Here is a 21,906-nt window from a genome sequence, read left to right as displayed (position 1 = left end):
CTCGTCACAAATCCCTATTTGGAGCCCCCTCTTGGCTGCACCCTGTTACAACCGGAGAGCATCCCAGCACAAGGACACCTCTGTAGGTGTGAGTTCTCTGGGGGTTCTCAATTTCCTTTTTGGGAGGACAAGACTAGAAGGGAGGAGGGGACCGGGAAGTGTTCTGAGTAGAGGCCAGACACTTCAAGTCTTTGCTAAATGTTGGGCATATTGAATTCAGTACTCGGCAGACTTTTAATAAAATTTCCTGAGGAATTTGTGGGCCATATTGTTTAAACTTGGAAGGACAGTTGCCACGTTAACAGCTTTATATTTACGAGAGATGCAACTGGAAAAGAATCTTTGTATTTTTCTTTCCTATAGAAGAACATGTCTAACATGACCTGGATGCTAATAAGAAACTATAAAGCTTATTTCTGTATGTGTTTTTTACATGCCCTATTTAGATACTCCCTGCCTTTTTTAAAAGACAAAAATAAATCTTAAAGATGATATAAACTTCTTTAAGAACAACCAACACTCTGGACTGTTAACCCTGCTGCGTTGGTCATTGTACAGCTTAGTACTTAAATGTACTTGGTACTTAGTACTTGTAGTTAAATGAATTTCCCCTCTGAATTCCCATTCATTTGATCAATGGGAAGGCCCATTTGATCAAATAGAAGGCCCTTCATTTCCTGCTTAAGTTGCTTCAGCGAACTGCTACACAGATTAGTGGACAAGCTGGGTTCCTCCCCAGCGGCTCTATTTCAGTTGGTGATTGGGCTATTTTTCTCGGCAATGCTACCATCATTTTGCCCTGTGTAAATAGCATTGGCATTTAGTGACCATCACTACTCACTACTCGAGTTACAGTGGCCTCCTCATTCCCCAGTGATCTGTTGTTTAACTCCAGGAAAGTCTTCTCTCTGCCAGGAGATGAAGTGCGTGTGTGTCCGATAGCTGAGGGTTATTATGGGATAGCTGTGGTTTTAGAGGTGGCAGTAGCCATATTTGGAAAGTCATGACATTTCTTTCCAGGGAGAGACAAAAATTAGTGATTCCAAGCTCAGGGGTGTTTAAAGCATGTGAACCATCCCTAAGTAGTTCTTGTTTAGATATGAATAGGGTAAATAGAAAGAAGGAAAACAGTGATGAGGAGGATGGGGGAGGAGGAGGGAGGCAGTGGCAGGGGGTGGCAATGAACTGTCCTTGTTCATTGTCATGGGGTAAGTCAATGAAGATGAGGTGGTAAAGTGAGGAATTTCTCGTCTTTGTCTTGGAGCCTCGTGGGGAAATTCTGTGAGTGAACACGGCTGATGTGTGTGATCAGATGAGACATAGGTCTGCTTTTGCTGAGTGAATATATAGTCTGTAATCAAAACTCACAAAAGCAAACAATAATGAGAAAGCCATAAATTCACACATCACCGGTATATAGTGTGTAGCAAAGGCGATAATGATCTACAGTACCTCACACAAGGTGTGTGCTTAATAAATAGTAGTTGCTATTCTTGTTTTCTCTTCAGTTCCAGGAGACAGCAGAACGACAGGGAGAGACATACAGAGCCCAGATCCGTATTTTTCAAACTGCATGAGTGATATGAATGGATGTGGCAGGTCAAATGGATTTTTAGTCTCAGCACTTGCAGAGCCCTACAGTGTTCACATGCACTGTATGCGTATTTTCCTCTCTAGGAGGAAAGTATTATAAGCTGTGTTTCCCAGACACTCCACCACTGAACACCATTTCCAAATGTACCATAAAGATTTCAAGACTAGAATTCCAGGGACAGTTTGGGAACATCGGTCAGTTCTGGACAGATTTGCATAAGCAGAGGCTGTTGACATCTGACCCCAGGTCTTAGTGGGCTTTAGGTAAGTGAACTCACTTTCCTGAGCTAATTCAGTCTCATCAGGAAGATACAGGACTTACCCGGGCCCCAGGGCCAGTCCACGGGAGCGCTCCGTACTGGGCGGCTGGCGTGGCTGTGACATACACCGCCCGGGACTGGCTGGGATTTTTGGTTATCAGCTTGAAGTGCTCAGGAACCTTCTTGTTGATTACTCATGCTCCCAGTCCATCAGCAGGTCCGGTGGGCTCTGCTCTCAGAACATACCATGTCTTCATGGACTTTTCTTGGTGCCCATCACCGCCACCCTGGTCCGGCCGTCATCGTCTGGTGCCTGGACCTTCTGCAGTAGCATCCTAGCCGCTCTCCCCTGTTTCCTTCTTGCCTCTTCCCATCTGCTTCTCTACACAGCAGCCTGAGTAGTGATCTTCGTAATCACCTCACTCGCGCCTGCAAAACCCTCCAGTGCCCCCTGTGTCTTTGCGAATAAAACACAAACCTTTGCGCCTGCGAGGCCCTGCATGCGGCAGCCTGGGGGCCGCTCTGCTCGGCTGACCTCTCACTGCTCTCCTCGCTGAGCCCTGGGTCACAGCCACACGTGTTTTGGTTCCAGGGACATAATAAATTCCACCCTGCTTCAGAACTGTTGCATTTTTTCTTCTCTGTCTGCATCGTTCCTTTCATTCTTCAGGTCTAAGCTCAAGAGAAGTTTCCCGACCACTCAGTCCAAGCGGTGCCCTTGCACCCGGATGTCTCTCTCAAACATTGGCTGCACACTCGTATTGTAAATGCTCATATCATCTGAAATGACCTTAGGATTTGTGTTTATTCACCGTCTTCTCTTTATGATATGTACCCCTTCACCACAGAGCCCTCCTCTGTCTCAGTCACCTGTGAATACCTATTGCCCAGAAATGAGCTTAGCCTATGGCAGATGCTCAGTAAATATTTGTTGAAATAATCCAGTGGCCAAGTGGATTAATGAATTAATGAATCCAAATGTTTCCTATGTGATATGAGAAGATTCATAATATCCTGCCTATAATCTTGGTACCCCAGCCATCTCTGTGTTGGATTCTGCAAGTATCTGTGCGGCTGGGAAGATAGTTAACAGCACTTTGCCCATCAGCACTTCGCTTAACCTTGGACCTGGTGGTAATGCTGGACTAGCTTAGTCTGACACCTGGATTCTGATTATCTCGGTCCCAGGTGAAGTCAGGATTGAAGCAGAGGCTTGTAGAACAGTAAATATCAGCAGTTGTGATGTCATCGGGCATCATTCCGGGAGTAAGCTGATATCCTGAGGAATATAAAATAAAGCATGAAACTCTAGTTGGTGATTCCTTGCCCCAAAGCCTCTGGTCACTTTGTCTTCTGGCCTTACCATTTGCTGAGACCTTTACTTTTGGGGGAACCCTTTCTGCTTTTTGTTCTAGCTTCTGGGGCATTTGAATGGTGACTGTGATGTCCCCAGTATGGGTAAAACACATTAGATCTCAAAGACTTTTATCCTAGGGAAAGTTCCTCCAAAGGCACAGTGGTCAGCGGTGGGTGCAGCCCAGTTCTCTAAACTCTATCAGCTGACCCACAGGCCAAGCTTCCTGACTTGCATAGCCTGTTGCTCCATTTTTTAAGTGGAGTCAGGGTCCCCTAAACCAGCTAAATGTGTGGCATTTCTCCAGTGTTTACTCAGTTAAAAGTGAAGAACAGAGCCCTGAGAACTGTACTGCTGCATAATACTTAGGAGTGTTTTCGCCCTGAATGATCAATAACCTGTTACTCACCACTAAGCTAGTAGGTTATTGTGTAGCATTTCTAATGTAGTCCTCGGTGAAAACAACATGAACAGAAAAGGAGATCTATGTGCATTGTTGGTATAGCTTGAGGGTGTCACAGGATTTTCCTCTCCACAAAAAGAGGGAGTTTTGCTACAGTGGAGGATACCTGGCAGTCTCTCATTGGAGGGCCTCCTGTCAGCTGAGGCCTGATTGGCCAGCACAAGTAGGTTTTACAGCTCCTTCCCCCCAGCTGTGACTTTCCAGCCGCTCGGAGGAAATAATGCACGACAGGAATGTCTGAAGAAGAATAAAACGTGCATGCTTCCGTTGACTTTAATCTCAAGGCACTAAGAGTGTGTGTGTGTGTGTGTGTGTGTGTGTGTGTGTGTATGCGCGTGCGTGCATGCAATGTTAGCGAAAGCTGGTGGCAACAGAGTGTAGCAGTTCAGCCAAGAATATTAAAAAAAAATATTTTGAGAAACAGCCATTTCATTACCAAATTTGTCCATAGACATTTATGCAAAAAAGTATATTTAAATAGTTCAGAGAAGCCTCCAAATATGTAATTTAACTGGCCTCTTGTCATTGTTTCGTGAGAGAAACCACATAGTCTTAGTGACAGGAGGTGGGAAACATTTTATCTCCCTTACAGGAGACCAGAGGAGACATTCCTTAACATCACAGCAACTGAAAACAGAGCCAGAATTAGGCTTAAGTGCACACGGCATCTGCCCATTGTCAAAGGGCCAGGTGTTCATGGCTTCAGTGTCCTGGTCCCAGACGCAGCCGGGCCTTCTGCCGGGCTGTGCGTCCAGGGGATGTCTGTTAACCTCGGTTGTGTGCAGCGCTTGTAAAGCATTCCAAGTTAAAGTCTCGCTCTTGCTGCCTTAACTCTCTCTTCATTTCAGCTCTCACTTCAGTAATTTGTCAAAACTACTCAGACTTTCTGTTTAGAGTTGTGCTGTTTCGTAGGAAAAGCCACCAGCCCCAAGTGGCTGTTGAGCTCTTGAAGTGTGGTTACTCCCATTAAGACATGCTGTTAGTGTAAAAATACACGCCACGTTTCAAAGACTTTCTACAGAAAAAAACATGTAAAATATCTCATTAATGATACTGATTATGCACTGAAATGGGAATATTTTGGCTACATTTGCTTAAATAGAACAAATTACTAAAATAATTTGATCTCTTTCTTTTTACTTTTTAAAATGTGGCCATTAGAAACTTTTAAATTATCTGTGAGACTGATACTGTATTTTTATTGCACAGCGGTTGAGGTATGTGCCATTCAACCATTGCGTTTAGCCAGACATTGTCTTGAGTTACCTGTTATAGGTGGAGTTCTGTTATTTAAAATTCCGCTCACTATGCCCTCTCCCCCCATGGATACTGTCGGCAGTGTGGGAACGAGTGCCGTGTAGCGTCTCTCTGAGCCCCATCATCAAGCGTGATGTCTGGCGTTTTATCGCTTTGTGGCCCCACATGTTGCCTGCTTCCTTGGAAATAGGTCTTGTCCAGTGGCACTTTGGACAGTGATTTAAAAAAAATGTAAGTTAATTAGTGTTTGGATCATTGCTTTTTTCAAAGGGACTAATTTTATATAGTTCTCAGGTTGTCCAGAGAGGCTAACATTCCTCAAATCTGCAGTATTAAAGTCCAGGGGATCTGCAGTCAGCGTCACAACTTCCTGACACGCGCGCCCAGTAGGAGCAGTGGTGCGAATGGATGATTACAGATTTTAAGGAGCCCCTCATGGCCACCCCAATATCTTGGGGAAGTTCCACACTAAGCTCAGAGATTTGTGCCCCACATTCCAGGACCTGTCTGGGTTTAGGTGCAGGTATGTAAGTCAGGTTGGCCCTGGCGACTCCAAACCCTGAGTCAGAATTGAGAGAAGAGGGCCACCACCAGCCTTGGTCGCCAAGTAACTGGCAGGAACTCCTACCAAATGGCTGTGACTCCTAGAGTTCCTGAGAAAATACTAGGAATGCACCCTGGGTGGGCCTTACCCTTTAAACATCCTACAATTTTGTAACTGAGCTTGTGGCTGAACCACATGCTCATAATTTCTAGGCTGGCCACATTATGCCTAAAATGCAGTCATTTCTGCTGGTTCCCTGGGAGAGTCTGACCTTTCCCTGGGTTTCATGACCACAGGATCACTGAGCCATTGTTTTTGGTTCAGTTGTTCTGGAATGTGTAAGAATGCCCTCCCGGAAGCCTTCCCGCTTCAGAGGGAGAGTTAGTAGCTCTCTCTGCTGGGGAATGAGCCCACTCTATCGCCCACATTATGGCCTTAAACTAATAGAGAAACAGCTCCCTTTAGCAACAATGCATGAAATAAATAAATGATTCTCTCTTTAAAGGAGCAGTTGAAAGGACTGTAATGACCAAGATTTTGAAGCAAAAGTGGTCCCATCTGCTCAGGTTTCCCAGCTTCCCTGCAGCAGAACCCCACACATATCCTCATGGGGTAGTTGAAAGAATGGAGATTAAGTCTGCAAGAGACTGGCCATGCCCAGAGTAGTACATTCATTGGGTTTCTTGTCTCTCCTAGGTTATGCCTGCCCTAGAAAAACCAAGTTGCAAAATCTATACCTGGGTTTCTGGGGGCTCACAGACACCAAGTTAGAATTGCCACTCTATAAAATAAAAATGATAATTTTCCCTTAGGCAGCCTAATAATTAAGGTGACTGTGTGTCATAGTTTGCCTGTTGCCCAAGTGAATCTGTTTAAAAGGCTGTTCTTTACTCTCAGAAAAGTCCTGGTTTGGCTGATAAAACACATGGTTTCCCTCCTAAATTCAGATATTCTCTGGCTCAAGCTCACAAGCTCAGCTTGCCCCGCAGCGCCCATCCAGTGCCCCCACATAGAGAAACTGGGTCCCGTAGTGACATGTAAATTAAGCTTGCAGCTTCCCTCATTGGTCCTCAGACTCAGATCTAGAAAGCCCTTGGGACCGAAGACCATGCAGAGAACAATGTCGCCTGTGCTCCTCCAAGAGTCTGACTCCTCCCTCATTCCTTCCTTTGCGTGGCATCTAGAGGGAGCCCTTCATTTGCATTTGGAATTGTTCTGCATGTGTATGGGGTGGGGCGAGGGGCATTGGGCGTGGGAGGTCCTGGAGAGTAGGGGAGAGGGCAAGCTGGAGGTGCAAGCCCCGCCCACGGAGTGTGAGGGTGATGGATGTCACCTGCTCCTGGCATTTCTTTGGAAGACTACCCCTTGGACTGCTGGTTTTCCCCACTTTTCTCCTGGCCAGCAGTTGCCATGGCAACACAGTGTCTGAGAACTTCTAATTGCATCTGTCTGCTTCTCCTAGAACCATACCAAGCCACACATATGGAGACTTCATTTAGCCTGGAGTTTCTTGCTGTGTTTTCACCCCTTCTGCATTCCTTAGGCTGGAGAATAATTGCCAAGATACCAGCAACTTGACGGCTGCTTTGCAGCCACAGGGCCCCCAAAGATTCCCAGGGTTTCGTCCGTGTGTTTTAAGGTGGAGACTCACACCGCTCTGCTGGGCCCAGTCTCTGGGTCTCTCTGCTCCATTTTGTTCCAGTCATCCCCCGCTTCCCTGCTCTCCCCACCCACCACCCTGGCCCCCAGGTAAGACATATGTCAAATTGTCTTACCTCTTGGTTGGATGTCACAGTTTCTTTTAAGCTGCCTAGCCCCAGGGCAAATAAACCACTTGGGCATAGCTAAAAACACATCCTTCCCTGGCAGCCCCCTGCAGGATGAGCGAGAGAGGAGCAGTTGGAGACTCTGACACATTCTGAGGCCAGGGAGAGGTAGAGCAAGGCAAGAAGCTTCTTTTTCTGGTTTAGGGAGACTGACCAACTGGCCTCCCTTGTATAGGACAGTGTAGGGGTAGGTTCCTGAGAGGAGTTAACACAAAACAGCTGCCTTGGATAACAAGCCCATTTCACAATTTCTCTTGGCGTCTTCTCACTTGCTTCTCTTCATTTCCACTTCTGCCTGGTTAGGCCACCACCCTACACTCTGAAGTCTCACCCACTTTTGCTTTCCTCCAAGGTACCTCACATTCCCACATGACCTCACCCTCGACCCTGTTCCCGGCCACCAAACCCCCGTTCGCTCACCCATGTCAGCGAGCCTATACATTGCTGGTGGACAGAAGGAATGACTGGAAGTCATTTCAGTCCCGCATGGCTCTCCTGTTCACTTCACCAACAAATACACACGCGCACACACACCACCACCAAGGTCTTCCTGTGGGTCTAAGACAATCTCTAATTAGTGGATTTTCAGGCTGAATATTTATGGCCTAGTGGAGAAGGGTGAGGTCTTTAGGTTAGTTCCCCCAAACGACTGAGCTCGGAAGGGGGCAGCCCAGGAGATGAGTTGGCACAGGGTCTGTCTTTCTGCCCAAGTCTTCGGGGCACTGGGTTTCAGGAGCCCTTTTGTGCTTTCAGCCAGGGTTGATTCATAACACAGGGTACTATGCTGGGGCCTACAAAAGACCTTTAATACATACTCCTTGTCCTCTAGGAATGTATAGTTCAGCTGGGAAGACAAAACCTGTGCAGTTAATTAAAATAGTTTTAAAAGTGATCAAGATGAGTTTAGACGAAGTAGAATGAAAGTTCAGAGGACTTCCGCCAAGATGGAGGCGTAGGTGGAAGCACTTTGCCTCTGTGCACAACCATATCTAAAAACAACAAAGTTTTAACAACAATAAACGCAGCCAAGCCACAGAAAATCTATTAATACGGAGTCCGAAAACGACGAACTGCTCAGCTAAACTGGTGAGAGGGGCAAAGCCAGCAGCAGAGCAGGTCGGGCAGAAATGATCTCTTGACCTGGGCGGCGCCCAGGCAGCCGAGGGTGTGGATCCCAGGTGTAGGGAGCTACAGGCGGACCCAGGGAAGGCGCGGGGCAGCTGGTTGACCGTGGTCATGCATTTGCGTGCAGATAAACCAGCGAAGAGACGAGCACTGAGACAGACATGCAGCCCCTGGCGCAGGGCGCTGGGCTTGCACATTTGCACACAGATAAACAGGCGGCAGAGGGGCGAGTGGTGAGGCGGACCGGGGGAGTGGAGAGGACCACCATTGCTCCCTCTCTGACCCCATCCCCACATACAGCGTCACAAACCAGCAACCTGGGTGGCCCCGCCCTGGTGAACACGTAAGGCTCTGCTCCTCAGATGTAACAGGCGCGAACAGATCAAAACATGGTTCAAGAAGAACTCAGAGCCCCTGAGCAGATAAATCTAAGTGATCAAGAAATTGCCAACCTATCAGAGGCACAATTCAAAACACTGGTGATCAGGATGCTCACAGAACTGGTTGATTTTAGTCACAAATTACAGGAACATATGAAGGCTAAACTAATTGAAATGAAGGGAAATGCACAGGAAACCAATAGTGATGGAAAGGAAACTGGGAATCAAATCGAGGGAGTGGACCAGAAGGAAGGAAAAAATGACCAAACAGAAAAGGATGAAGAAACAAGAATTCAAAAAAAATGAGGAGAGGCTAAGGAACCTCCAGGACATCTTTAAATGCCCCAACATCTTCTGGTACCCAATTATAGGGGTACCAGAAGGGGAAGAGGAACAGTCACAAGTGGAAACCTCATTTGAACAAATAATAAAGGAGAACTTCCCCATTCTGGCAAAGGAAATAGACTTCCAGGAAATCCAGGAAGCTCAGAGAGTCCCAAAGAAGTTGGACCCAAGAAGGAACACACCAAGGCACAGCCTAATTACATTAGCCAAGATAAAAATGAAGGAGAGAATCCTAGGAGCAGCAAGAGATAAGGGGACAGTCACCTACAAAGGAGTTTCCATCAGACTGTCAGCAGATTTCTCAAAAGAGACCTTACAGGCAAGAAGGGGCTGGAAAGAAGTATTCCAAGTCATGAAATCCAAAGACCTACAACCAAGATTCCTCTATCCAGCAAAGCTTTCATTTAGAATGGAAGGACAGATAAAGTGCTTCTCAGATAAGATTTTTTCAAATTCAAGGAGTTCATCATCACCAAGCCCTTATTATATGAAATGTTAAAGGGACTTACCTAAGAAAAAGAAGATAAAAAAGATGAACAGTGAAAGGACAGCAAACTCACAGTTATCAACAACCACACCTAAAACAAAAGCAAATTAAGAGGACAGCTAGATCAGGAGTGAACCATAGAAATGAAGACCACATGGAGGATTAGCAACAGGGGAGTAGGAGAAGGAGAAGGGGGGAGAAGGTACAGAAAATAAGTAGCATAGACAGTAGATAGAAAATAGATAGGAGGAGGGCAAGAATAGTAGGGGAAATATAAAATCTAAAGAACTTGAGACACGTGTTCATGAACTAAAGGGGGGGAATGGTGGGGAAGAGGTGTGCAGGGTAGAGGGGAATGAAGGGGGGGAATAGAACAAATACAATGGCATAATCAATAAAATAAAAATATATATTAAAAAAAAAGAAAGTTCAGAGAAGGAAGAAGGAATTCATATCAACCGAAAGGAACAGGGTACCTAAGAGGGAGAGGTGAAACTTGAGCTCAGCCTGAAAGGACAGGAAGAGGTCGTGCAGTCCAGACAGTAAGTCAGGCTTCCCAGATGTTGGCACCGTTTCAGCTGCTCTTGTAGGACACTTTCTGCTCACCCGAAGGTTAAAGAAACATGGAACAATATCTACTGGTGCAGACATTTTCAAAGGGTAATGAGTTCTCATTTCAAAACGTAGAACCTCAGGAGTCCTATATGTTTTATTTTAATCTACTTGTGATTTAAATATGCTGTGGCTACCTGCTGTAGCCACGGGCACAGCTGGAGCTCCTTGTAGCCAGAGAGTTACTGGAGGTGAGGAGGCCACGGATCTTGAGGCCACATGAACAATGAAGTTACCCAGGAGAGAGGAAGACTCAACCACGTAACAAAACCCTTGTTAAATGTGGCCAAATAGTTGCTAGTAGGTGACAGTGTCAGGCATTTGAATCAGTGCTAGGTCATGTGAATCTGCTTGGAGAATGGGGGCTTAGCCTTCGGTTTTAGGGGGAGCCCGGTGCAAACTGGGGTAATAGAAAGGAGCCACAGATATGGGGGGACTATTCCCCAGTTCAGGGAAAGTACCCACGTTCTCTGCCCCAGCAGATTTCTTCCCTAGGAGGTATGTGTATCGGGAACTACCCAGGGTCTACCTAAATTCAGTGGACCATGGGGCAAAAGGGTGGAGAGAACGCGTAGCTCCTCATCCCCATCTCACCTGCCTCCCACCAAAGCAGGGGAGTAAATCTTACATTCCACACGGACACCCGTGAATGTGAGTCCTGTGTGGTTCCCGGCTTGGGAAGTCCAGGGAGATGGAAGGTTGGCCTGCTCGGGTGCTGAGCGTGTGCAGGAATGTTGGTCCAGATGTGGCGGGCATTGCAGGGGACACTCTCCCACAGCGGCCCTGGAGCTGTCGCCCTTCTTTAGTTGAGGGTATTGGGTTTTAGGTGTGTGGGTTTCTTTCTTTCTATTTTTTTTAACTTTTAATCAACCATTCTCCTTGAACTACATGTGGAAATAATTAGACCATGAATGCTGAGTAAATGTGAGTCCTGGCAGTCCCAGACATACTTCAGTGACAGGTTCTTGGCAGGAATGAAGACTTGTGAGTCTCATGTGAATTTCCTTTAACCATTCTCTCCCTTCTTTTCTTTCCTTTTTTTTTTCTTGCAAGGCAAACACAAACAGAATAAAAATGTTATTAATGGCATTCTAGGGGAGTAGAGGATTCCAGCCAGTTAACTGGTGAGTGAAATAAGGCCACTTGATTGGGGTCCCATTACTGCCCACCTGACTTCCTCTGCCACGGTCCAGGAGGGAGTGGAAGGCATTGCTCGTGACAATTCTTTGACCATGAAAGCCAGTTTTAATTCCCCAACGAAACCCAGCAAAAATCTTGAAATACCCTTAAGAGGCTGTACATGTAAACATTCTCTTTAGTTTGGGCCTTTGGGTTAGCTTCCCTGGGAAAATAAAGTTTGATATTCGGAAACATCTGAATGGTAAATTCCTGCGCTTTCTCATTAAGAGAATTCTAACGATTTAAGGGACTTTGGCATCAGGTACAGCCCTTTTCTGATGGATGGGGGAACTGAGGACCAGTGAGGTCAAGCACCTTGCCCTAAGTCACACTGTGTTGTAGACAGCGGTGTATCAGCCCATCTCCAGGGTTCTGTGTCACTTCTCCCTGCACAGAAGCTCACTGCCGCTGTCTGGTCTGCCCTCTGGGTTACTGGTTCAGGTTTTAGCAGAGGTTTAAGGCTTTTTTGGTGGGCGGAGGTGGGGGTCTCATCCCAATGTTTGCCAAATTGTTTTTCATACAGTGGCATTCAGCATCCATTTCTTGGAGCTCTCTGTATGTACTTCCTGGGGTTGCTCCCAGTTTTCTGAACGCACCTACTCTGCTTTCCTGGCTCCTTTGGCTCCGGAGCCCTCACTCGGTTGTTCACTGCAGGAGAAGGGGAGGGGGCCCGAATTCCAACCTGCACCATGCTTGCCCAGCCCTGTAACCTGGCCAGGTGTTGTATCTGCCTAGAGGAGGAGGCACCTTTTCCGATTTGCACAAAGAGCCCGTGCGGGCTGGCAGCAACCTGTTCTCCCGCCTGCTCCTTTCTGTGCGCATCCGGTCCCTTCCTCTCCTCCGCGCCCTCAGCCCTCCGTTCCCATCCTTTCTTCCTGAGCTCATTTATTCTCTTGGCCACATTTCCCACTCCTACACGGATGATGGCCGGATGTGCATCTTGAGCTTTTTCTTTTTCTTAAATATTTTATTTATTTATCTTTAGAGGGGAAGGGAAGGAGAGAGGGGGAGAAACATCAATGTATGGTTTCTTCTCGTGCGTCCCCTGCTGGGAACCGGCCCACAACCCAGGCATGTGCCCTGACTGGGAATTGAACCAAGATCCTTTGGTTCACAGGCCTGAGCTCAATCCATTGAGCTACACCAGCCAGGGCTCAAGCTTTTTATTTTCAACTGTCAGTGGAATGTTTTACATCTCCTTAGACTTCTACCCATAAGTGACCCGTCACTGCTGCCCCTCCTCCCACAGCCCTTCCCAGACTCCATCTGTGATGGACATACCAGAACCTTCCAGGCCCTGAAAATCAAAGATCTTGGCAGATCTCCAGACTCTCTCCTTCCTTATGTCTGTCTCGTAGGTGCCAGATTTCTTTGTTCTTCAGAAATTTCTCTTGGATTCCTTCCTTTCTCTGCATCCCAGCCACCACCTTACATGAGACTCATCACCCCAGCCTCTTTCTAGCTGATTTCCTTGTGTCTCCAATGAATTTCTCCTCACCCCTTTCTTCCCATGTACCACTGCTAAACTGTTCTTAAAACCCTCCTGTTCAAAATCTACAGGGTTCCCATCCAGATCCTTCCAAATCCTGCCATGCTTCAGGGCTCAGCTCAAGTCCCGCCTCAGCCAAGAAGCCGCACCTCCTGGAGGCAGCCCCATTTCCTTCAGGGCGGCCTCGGTCTGTGTTAGTTTCATCCCCTTGACCACGTTAGAAACTTCTTCGAAGGCAGAGGCCCTTCCTTCGGAGTCTGTGCTGTAGAGCTTGTACCGCACTGGTCACAGACTATTACTATTCTTGTTTTATTATTATGGGCACTCAACAAATATGCTTTGTGATGGGTTCAAGTTACCTTCCCCATCCTTTACTGAAGACTGAAGGACTATTTCTCTTCCTACTTTGTCCTTCCAAGTGGTAAGTCTTAGCCAGACAGTTAGAGAATGGAAAATGAATACCGCACTCAAACCTAACAAGCTAGTTTGGAGCAGAAAGGGGTCTGGGTAAAAAGGTTTCACCCAGGTGTTCTGAAGACGCTAACAGATAAAGCTGTGAAACTCAAGGCTTGCCAAAAGCACTCTTTTGGAAGACTCAGGATATTTTGGGTACTTCCAGGAGTAACTGAGGAGTGTAGACAGATATTGGGGAGCATTTCAGTCAGAGCGGAGTCACTGGATGAGCCTGACTTGAGGAGACGGCATGGCACTCCCTGAGGAGACACTGCAGGTCATCGCCGCGGGCCAGGACCTGAAGGGGTGAGAGCAGAAACCTCCTCCTCCAGTGCCGGTGACAATTCGGAGTCACAGTCCGCTCACTGCCAATCGGGGTGAACCTTCCGACCTCACAGAGCCTTGTGAGATTATTGTCAGTCCTGTGTGAATGTGCCCAGCATATTTCCAGCTCTGTAGGTGCTTCCTAAATGCTGCTGTTTACTTCTGCTAGGACTGGACAGGACCATTGCAGAAAACTGAACTTAGCGTTACAGAGAAACCGAGCATCCAGTTTGCTCTGCTATGTCCGGGCCACTTCAAGAAAGACCTGCTATAGAGAGGGGAAGGCAGTACAGAGAAAGGGCTTCCCTGCAAAGGTGGCAGCTTAGGTCCTTCAGTCTGACAAGACAGACACCTAGAGAATGTGACAGAATCTGTAAAATAACAACAGCGATGGTTAAGATAAAAAGCCTTGTCCCATTCGAAACTTGAAAGTAGTCATTTTCAGGCACACGACCCAGTATCACATGAGTGGGCAGTGCTGGGAGCGTGTTATCCCGTCGGCTCAGGCAGAGGCTGAACACAGATATTAGTACAAAGGAGAATTGGATAAATCTTGAACAATGGGTCCATAATGGATTTTTTAAATCTTAAAGCTGATCCTCCTGGTTGATGCATCTCTTATGTTGATGTCACAAAGCCCAGCTGTGCCTTTGCCCAAACGTCCTGAATGCCGTTGTCACTTGCCACTGCCACTGCCATTAATCTGTATGGATTCCAAATGATAGTTAATGTAAAAAAATGTTCATTCAGCATTTTCTCGGGCAGGACAATGTGGTGATCCTGTGGGAAGCCAAAATGTACAAGCACTTAGCCTACTTGAGATAAACTATACGTGTGTAAATATTAAATGAGGCTCTGACTAATAGACTAAAGGGGCAGAAGCCTTCCCATTTAGGAAGAAAATGTAAGATATAGGTGGTCAGATTGACTGTGAGGCTAATTAAGCTGCAGTTTCAGACCTCTTCAGCGCGTGCCGCCCCTTCCGAGGCCCTGTGCCCAGTATCAAGTCATCGCTGCAGATTCTTTTTCTTAAGGGGGACCCTTCAAATGTTTTCAGTTTAAGCCTCCACAAAACCAGAATCTGGCTCAGGTGCATAAACTCGAGATGAGGGATTGGTCATGAGGACATAGGGGAGACACTGTCCTTGCCACGCAGTGCCTGCTGCCAACTGCATCAGGACATCTGCTAGAAATCACCACTCCTTCCTCTTTCCCTGGAATATGTAGGAGGCCCCCACATGTTCTTTTCAGAGAAAGGAGTCAGAATTTGAGCAAAGTCACATGGTGCTCCAGCTAGATGGCAAGGTCCTGAGTGGTTTTGCTTTCTCCTTGGCTTTTTCAGGCCTGGGCCACTGGGTTCCATTCTAGGATGGCTGCCCGGGAGTAGCCAGCATCCCACCCACACCCACGGGGGTCTCCTGTTCTCCCCAGTTCTGTGGGTGCCTTTGTCCCCAACTTTATGCCGTTGTGCACATCTGAGGGGCCTTCAATGTTGCTGTGAAGTTTCCATGACTAATTCTGGCAAAGCAAGGAGAGCCATTTTCACGTCAACAGAGGCGCTCTGTCGCAGAAGAGTGGCAGTTGGAGCCAAAATTCCACCTTGGCATATGTGAGGGCTGTTTTCATTTTTTTTCAGAAAGAAAGTTGGGAAGGAGGAAAAGGATGGAAGGCACAGCCGACCCAGTTCATGTTAGTGATTGATGGTATATTAAGATGCAGTTGTATGCCTTTGCTTATAACCTTCCTCCCCTGCCAAAGCACTTTGTTCTTCCAGAAACTGTTTTACTTCAGAAGACTTTTTTAAAACATTCAAAGTGTACTTTATGTTCAGACGTAATGCTGCTCAGCCCAGAGACTCAGACACACTATCGCCTCTAGTGGTGGTTTTGCAAATAACTTGCTTTTTCAGGTGCAAAAATAATCCCCGTCTCTTTGAACCTTGGACCCAAGACAAAAGGGTTTAGTGGAGAGGGCTGGACGAAAGTTGGGGCCCTCAGGCCAGGCCCCATGAGATCTTAGATCAGTCCCAGCCGTCCTTGTGTCTCGGGTTCTTCTCCGTCATAGGTGTTACATGTGGAAGGGCGTGAGAGAGAATCCCTGCCAGCTTATCCTCAAAGGTTTTGAAAATCAAAAAGGATAGTAAAAACTATAGACTAATCAAAATTGTTGGCACAAATATAAAGTATCACTTACTACCATGCAGAGGTTGTTGCTCAGAGAGGAAGTTTTTTCCTGGTAAAGGTCAGCAATGTTCCCCTCAGTCTTCACTGAGAGGAGTTTACGTAGTGAAACTTAACCATGACCCAGACCCCCAGGGCATGGCTTGCAGCATATAATGGAAACAACACAGAAGCAAGTCAGAGATGGTGTAGATGGGTGGTGCTAGAAACCTGATGTTTCTCCATTGGAAGCAAGTATTTTGTTGATTTTTATCAACGGATCAGGGTGTCCAAACTTCCAGAACACACCCTCTCTCCCCAGTCATACTCTTGACAGGTACATTCAAACTGTATACCATGACCTCACCCTCCTAGGGAATGTTCACCTGCAAATATGGTTACCTGCATGTAGATGAAATTCTCCTACAACCTTGGGACCTGATTCCTAAAATTGTTATGGTGGTTAAAGCAAGTAATTCTGTTTCATCTGTGAGAACTGCGTTGAGCCCTGTGACCTCTCCCTGCACCGGCCCTGGTAGCTGTATCCTCTCTCAGTCTCCCTCCCGTGACTGTTCTTGGTAAAGGAATAAATACCAAGACTCTGGAGCTGGGCTGACCTGCGTCAGAATCCTGACTCAGCTGCCACTAGTTATATGGCCCCTGTGCATCACAGAGCTCTTCTGAATCTTAAGTTCCGCCCGGTATGTTACATGGGGTGAAAAATATGGAAACCCGCACAAATGTTTTGAGGACAGATATCTGTGAAGAGCTTCACTCAGTCGTAGGTGCTCTAATTAGTGGCATTCGGCCCTCGGCCATTCACCCCCCAAAAGACCTCTGCCCTATGCCAGCAGGTTTCGCTGCCTCCAGCCTCTCTCCCTCCAGGCTGCCCTACACTTGGAGTCAGAATTTCTAAGTCGAAAGGGACTAGACACGTGGTCCAAGTCACCTCATTCGTCATGTCACCGGCCCCATTCCAAACTTCCCAAGGTCCTCACTGCCCACCGGGTCCACGGGAAATCCCTCAGATCAGCTGGCAAGACCTGCTCCCCAACACCTGCTGACCCACCCATCTCTCTCCCTCACCACGTCCCTCCCTGTCTGTGAGCATGATCCTGCCACGAACATCTCAAGATGTTCTCCCCCATTCAAAATCGGTCACTTAACAGATGGGTAAAACCACCAACCACCCTAAGGGACTTCCCAGGAGCCTGAAGGGCTTTCCGTGGTGCAAAGAAGCCATGTCTTGGGAGAAAATGTTCTTTGTGGTTGATTTCTGCACTAAAGCGTGCCTGTGAGTAGGAAGAATTGGGGAGGATCATGAGGGCTTCAGGTAAGACATTCTTTCCCAAGCTGACAGATCCCCAGTTCTTGGTTCCAGCTGCTGGTGCCTGTGGGGCACCCGCCCCGATCTTCCACCTCCCCACCTCACCGGGCAGGGAGGCAGAGCTGGGAGGGGCAGAAGGAGCCCGGCTTCGCTCTGCATTGCGGCTCTGGCTCTGGGCTTGTGAGACAAAGAGAGAGATTGCCACCTATTGACAGATATACCACCCGCACGGAGAAATGCTTGTGTAGCTAGCGTCTCTCTGTGGTCTCCAAACGATAAACAAGGCTTGGTAGGCCTTTTATGTTCCCGTTCCGTTTGTCCTGCTCTCAGTATTGTCACTCCAGTGCAAGGGGGGTAAGGGGAGGGGGGGAACTGGTGGGGATGTGGCAGCCCGAAGTGGTAATTAGCATCTCAGCGGGAAAACTGTCCGAAACTCTGTTTTGCGCCATAATCATGGCCACTTCCAGTTGTGTGGCAGGCACTCCTCTCCATGCGGTACATCTCATTTAATCTGCACATGGGCTGTGTAGGGGTCAGGGTTCTCCCTGTATGCACGAGGAAACTGAGGTTCAAAGGTAGTGCCTTGCCCACTACCAGGGCAGCTAAGGAGCAGAGGTGGGATGTGGGATTTCAAATCCAACTCTCTGGCACAGTGTTAAGCACTTTCTCCTGACATTTACTACCTATGCCAATCACATCCTCATTATAATTTCCTTAACCTTAAATCTTCTGGGTATGAAAATAAATATAAAAGAACTTTTCCTTTAGGTTTGGTAGAATCATAGTTCTGCCACTGGCTAGCTAGTTAGTAAACTGATAAGGCCTATTTCTCTCATCTGTAGAATGGGAATGATTATGCTGTTGAGCTTATGGTGCTGTTGTAGAGCTGAATGAAGGTAACGTATGGGACCTGGCCAGGCAGCTCAGTTGGTCAGAGCATCATTCCAGCACACCTAGGCTGTGGTTTTATTCCTCAGTCAGGGCACATACAAGAATCAGCCAATGAATGCATAAATAACTAGGACAAATCTCTCTCTTTTTTTCTCAAATCAATAAATAATTTTTTTAAAAATTATATAATATATAATAAAAATCTCTTAGCAGGGTGCCATATATTTATAAATGGGAGCTTAATCATCTATTGTCTGAGGATCCAGGTTGGAACCTAGCTCCCCTCATTTTAGCTCTGAGACCTTGTGGAAGTTACTTGACCTTTCTGATCTTTAATTTTCTTTTCCATAAAATGGGCTTAATAACACTCATGTTCTTTCAAGGAGGTCCACACAGTAAGATGAAATTACATGTATGAAAACACTTCAAAAATTTTAATTGTACTATTCAAGTATTAGTCTTTATATTTTAAATAAAGAGTATCTGTTTTTATATGGATTTTCGAGAACTAGTTCTGCAAAATGACTTGGGTTGAATTCATCTTATAACTAAAAGCTTTTATTTTTAATACACATTAAAATCAACAACATAAGATAAAAAAAATAAAAGAGGCTCCATAAATGCCATAGGCTATCCCTACAGGAAACACTATAAGCATTAACATTAATAACACTTTTCATAGGCAGTTTGTTTTACAGTTCATGATGCACTTCCAAATACATTATTTCATTTCACCTTCACAGGGCAGGGTTGGTATTTATCCCTATTTTATAGAGGAGGAAACTGAGGCTCAAAGAATTAAAGTGACTAGTTACAGCATGCAGCTAAGTGCTGAAGGTTGAGGAGCTGTGTCTTTCAAGTGTAGGCATATGTCCCGTCATGCATTTTATGCATCTGTGTGTGTGTCTGTAACTCGTGTGACACACCCACAGAGGGTTATATATTTGTCTGTGCCCCTCTGTTAGTGGGTTGTTTCCTGAAAGGGAAAGAAGAGTCTTATCTGAGATTTTTTTTATTAGTCAGTGATAGCCTTTTCTTCTTCCTTTTTGGATCTGCTTTCTATTCCCAGACATAGTTTCAAGAGGGCTGCTCAGCGTGGGGAATGTGCTCTCTTTTTATCTCCATTCCTGGTTCAGGAAACAACAGCTCTATAGGCCTCCCTGCCTTCTGGGAATTACTTCCTTTTTCTTCCCTGCCTGCCAGCTTTATTGAATTTGCCTTAGCAACATCCAAAAAGAATGGGTGTAACTACAGCGTGTGAACCAATGAAATGTGAGCATGGCAAGAGTTTCTAGACCAATGGGGGCCTTGTATGACTTGCAAGCTGGCTCAGGGAGAAAATAATAACCTGGAGTTTGCAAAGCATCCTCCAGGTGGCAGCAGAGCAGCTGTATTGGACGCAGACCCTCAGCTCTGAATATCTACTTTGTTTTTTGCTTTGACTTATTCTTGGATGAAAAACCTTTACCAGCTGTAACAATTTACTGTTAGAAGTGACTTTGTGCATGTGAGGTCCCCGCATGGTATACGAGACGTGACCAGAAGGGCAGAATCTTAGTTTCAACTCCACCTTTACTAGGGCCAATCCCATGATCCCATCACAGCCCCTACCATCTCTGTTGTTTAGTCTCAGGCAATGCCACTCCGTGGGCAGCGGCCCAGAGACATAGATTAAAGCCCTCTCCTGCCTTTCAGTTCTGGTGTGTCCTCTGAACAGGAATTCTGGCCCTAAGTGGTTTGAGGATAGTTCTACTGCTTGTCGGATGGCTTGGCCCTCTCCGTGGTTGTGGAAGCCCTAGGCAGATGTAGGCGGGGCTAAATAAGACCCTGCTTCCGTGGCTAACCAGCTTTTTTTCGCCTTTTGAGATGATAGTGGCCTTGAGCACTGCTTAGTGAGATTTTGGTCCTTCAGATATCCGTCCTTCTGTCTAATGTTTCCATTTCTGCTGGATCTATTCTTCTCATCCTTTGGGAATCAGTTAAGGCCTCCTATGTCAGTGTCTCATTGGATTCTCCCCCTCCAGCTCCCTGGCATTTCCATATTGCTTTGTAAAGAACTCTTTATTTGTGTTTCCTCAGAGCATCATGGAGCTTCTTGAGGACAGGGACTGTGCCTTTGTATCGCCATTCCTTAGCATAATGTTGGCAAATAATAGATAATATTATGTTACCTGATAAACATTAGTAGAAAAAAGGGAGTGTGCAAGAAAGGAGCTCTTGCTCTTTAAGAAACAATCTTAGGGACTTGCAAGTAGCCTGGGCTGGGCCCGTGCTGGCAAAGCTGGTGCTGGCTGCTGGGGAAGCTTCTGGCGGTTCAGGACCCTTCGACTCCATGAGCCCTGACTCCAGACCAAGCCCTGTGCTTGAAAGATAATCCCCACCATTGGCCCATCCCAAGGTGGGTGTGTTTCAGCGACATGGTTTTCTTATGATTCTGTGTTTTAGGAAGAACTGAAGAGTAAATCCAAGATCTGTGCTAATGTGTTCTGTGGAGCCGGCCGGGAATGTGCAGTCACAGAGAAGGGAGAGCCCACCTGCCTCTGCATTGAGGTGAGTCCTGAGGTCAGGAGCCAGAGGAGAGGGGCCAAGGCCAGTGTGGCCACCTCGCTGCACGTGCGAGCTGGCGCAGCAGTGTCAACAATTTCATCCTCTCTGTGAAAGCACACCCTGTCTATCTGAACAGAGTAGAATTTTCATCCCAGGAGTTAAAAATCAGATGTGAATGCAGGGATATTTTTTTCTTTTTTAAAAATGATTTAGGTTTATCAGATTTTTAAATTACAAAATAAGTCCAGTAAGTATAGATATGTGTATAAACAATATTAATAATCTGTATAACCTTCAAATCCTGTTAGTCTGAACCAGTGTTAACAGTGTGGTATATATTTCCACATTTGTTTTCTTTGCTACTATAAACACATAGCTATGGTTCCCATCTATTTGATACAAAATGGGATCATAACATCTATATATGTAGATATGCAACTTGCATTCTGTACTCATTCATATATCATGGAAAACCCTGTAGATCAGCATGTATTGTTCTGACTCCTTTTTTAACATTTCAATCTTTAGTGGTGTAAAAGAACCAGACATACGTAATCATTTTCCTATAGATGGACACTTAGTTCATTTCCCACTAAATAATAACACCTTTGTTGCTATCTTTATTTCTGTAGGATTGATTCCCACTAGGGCTTGCTGAGAAATGCACATTTTTAAAATATAGATAGAATGCAGGTTTTCAGGTTTGCTTTAGTTTGAAATAAACTATAAAAAGAAAAAGTGAGCTTTCAAGAAATACTTCTCTCCTAAGCAGGATTCTGATAAGTTCTCACCTTAGGCAAACAAAAGTACCCTAGATGGGTGTGACCTTTTCCCTGCTTCTGTCAAAATCAGTCTGTCTTTCTGCAAATAAATAGTCCCAACTTAGTCCCCAGGTGAAGGATCCTCATCCATTGCCCCAGTTAGTCCCTGGGGCAGGAAGCCCCTCGGTTTAGAAGCCTGGAAAACAGGCAGGTTGGGAAGCCTGGCAGGGCCTCACTGGAGGTGCACTGGCCACTGTGTGGTGGCTTAAGACCACACTTAGGGTTCAGAAACCTGGCCTCACCTCAACCACGAACATTTGTGTGACATTTGAGCAGGCTTGTTGCCACTGGATGCTATGAAGACAGAGACCGTATTTGGCTTTGCCGAGTGCCCAGCACATGGAACTCAGAAATAAGAATTGATTGGGTGCAGTTTGCCTTTCTGGCTTTCGTATTCTTGCCTGTTCATTGGAAAGGTTGGGCTACTCCCATCTCGTGATCTGGGTTTCTTTTCGCTGCATCTGCTCTTG

At 46.3% G+C, this 21,906-nt stretch overlaps 1 protein-coding gene across 2 annotated transcripts in view; it reads left to right on the top strand.

Annotated features, from left to right (window-relative positions):
- FSTL1 (follistatin like 1) overlaps nucleotides 1-21,906 on the top strand; it is a 58,228-nt gene that overhangs the window by 16,253 nt on the left and 20,069 nt on the right. For both annotated transcript variants that reach the window (XM_037139806.2, XM_053663135.1), the window contains exon 3: nucleotides 20,514-20,618. In XM_037139806.2, the coding sequence (XP_036995701.1) occupies nucleotides 20,514-20,618 (105 nt within the window). The remainder of the gene's footprint in view (nucleotides 1-20,513; nucleotides 20,619-21,906) is intronic.

This window comes from Artibeus jamaicensis, unplaced genomic scaffold (genome assembly GCF_021234435.1).
Source record: "Artibeus jamaicensis isolate MK-2021 breed Jamaican fruit bat unplaced genomic scaffold, CSHL_Jam_final contig_3126, whole genome shotgun sequence".
Classification (NCBI taxonomy): Eukaryota; Metazoa; Chordata; class Mammalia; order Chiroptera; family Phyllostomidae; genus Artibeus; species Artibeus jamaicensis.
Note: the sequence above shows the minus strand (reverse complement) of the source record. Positions and strands in the feature narration are given on the sequence as shown.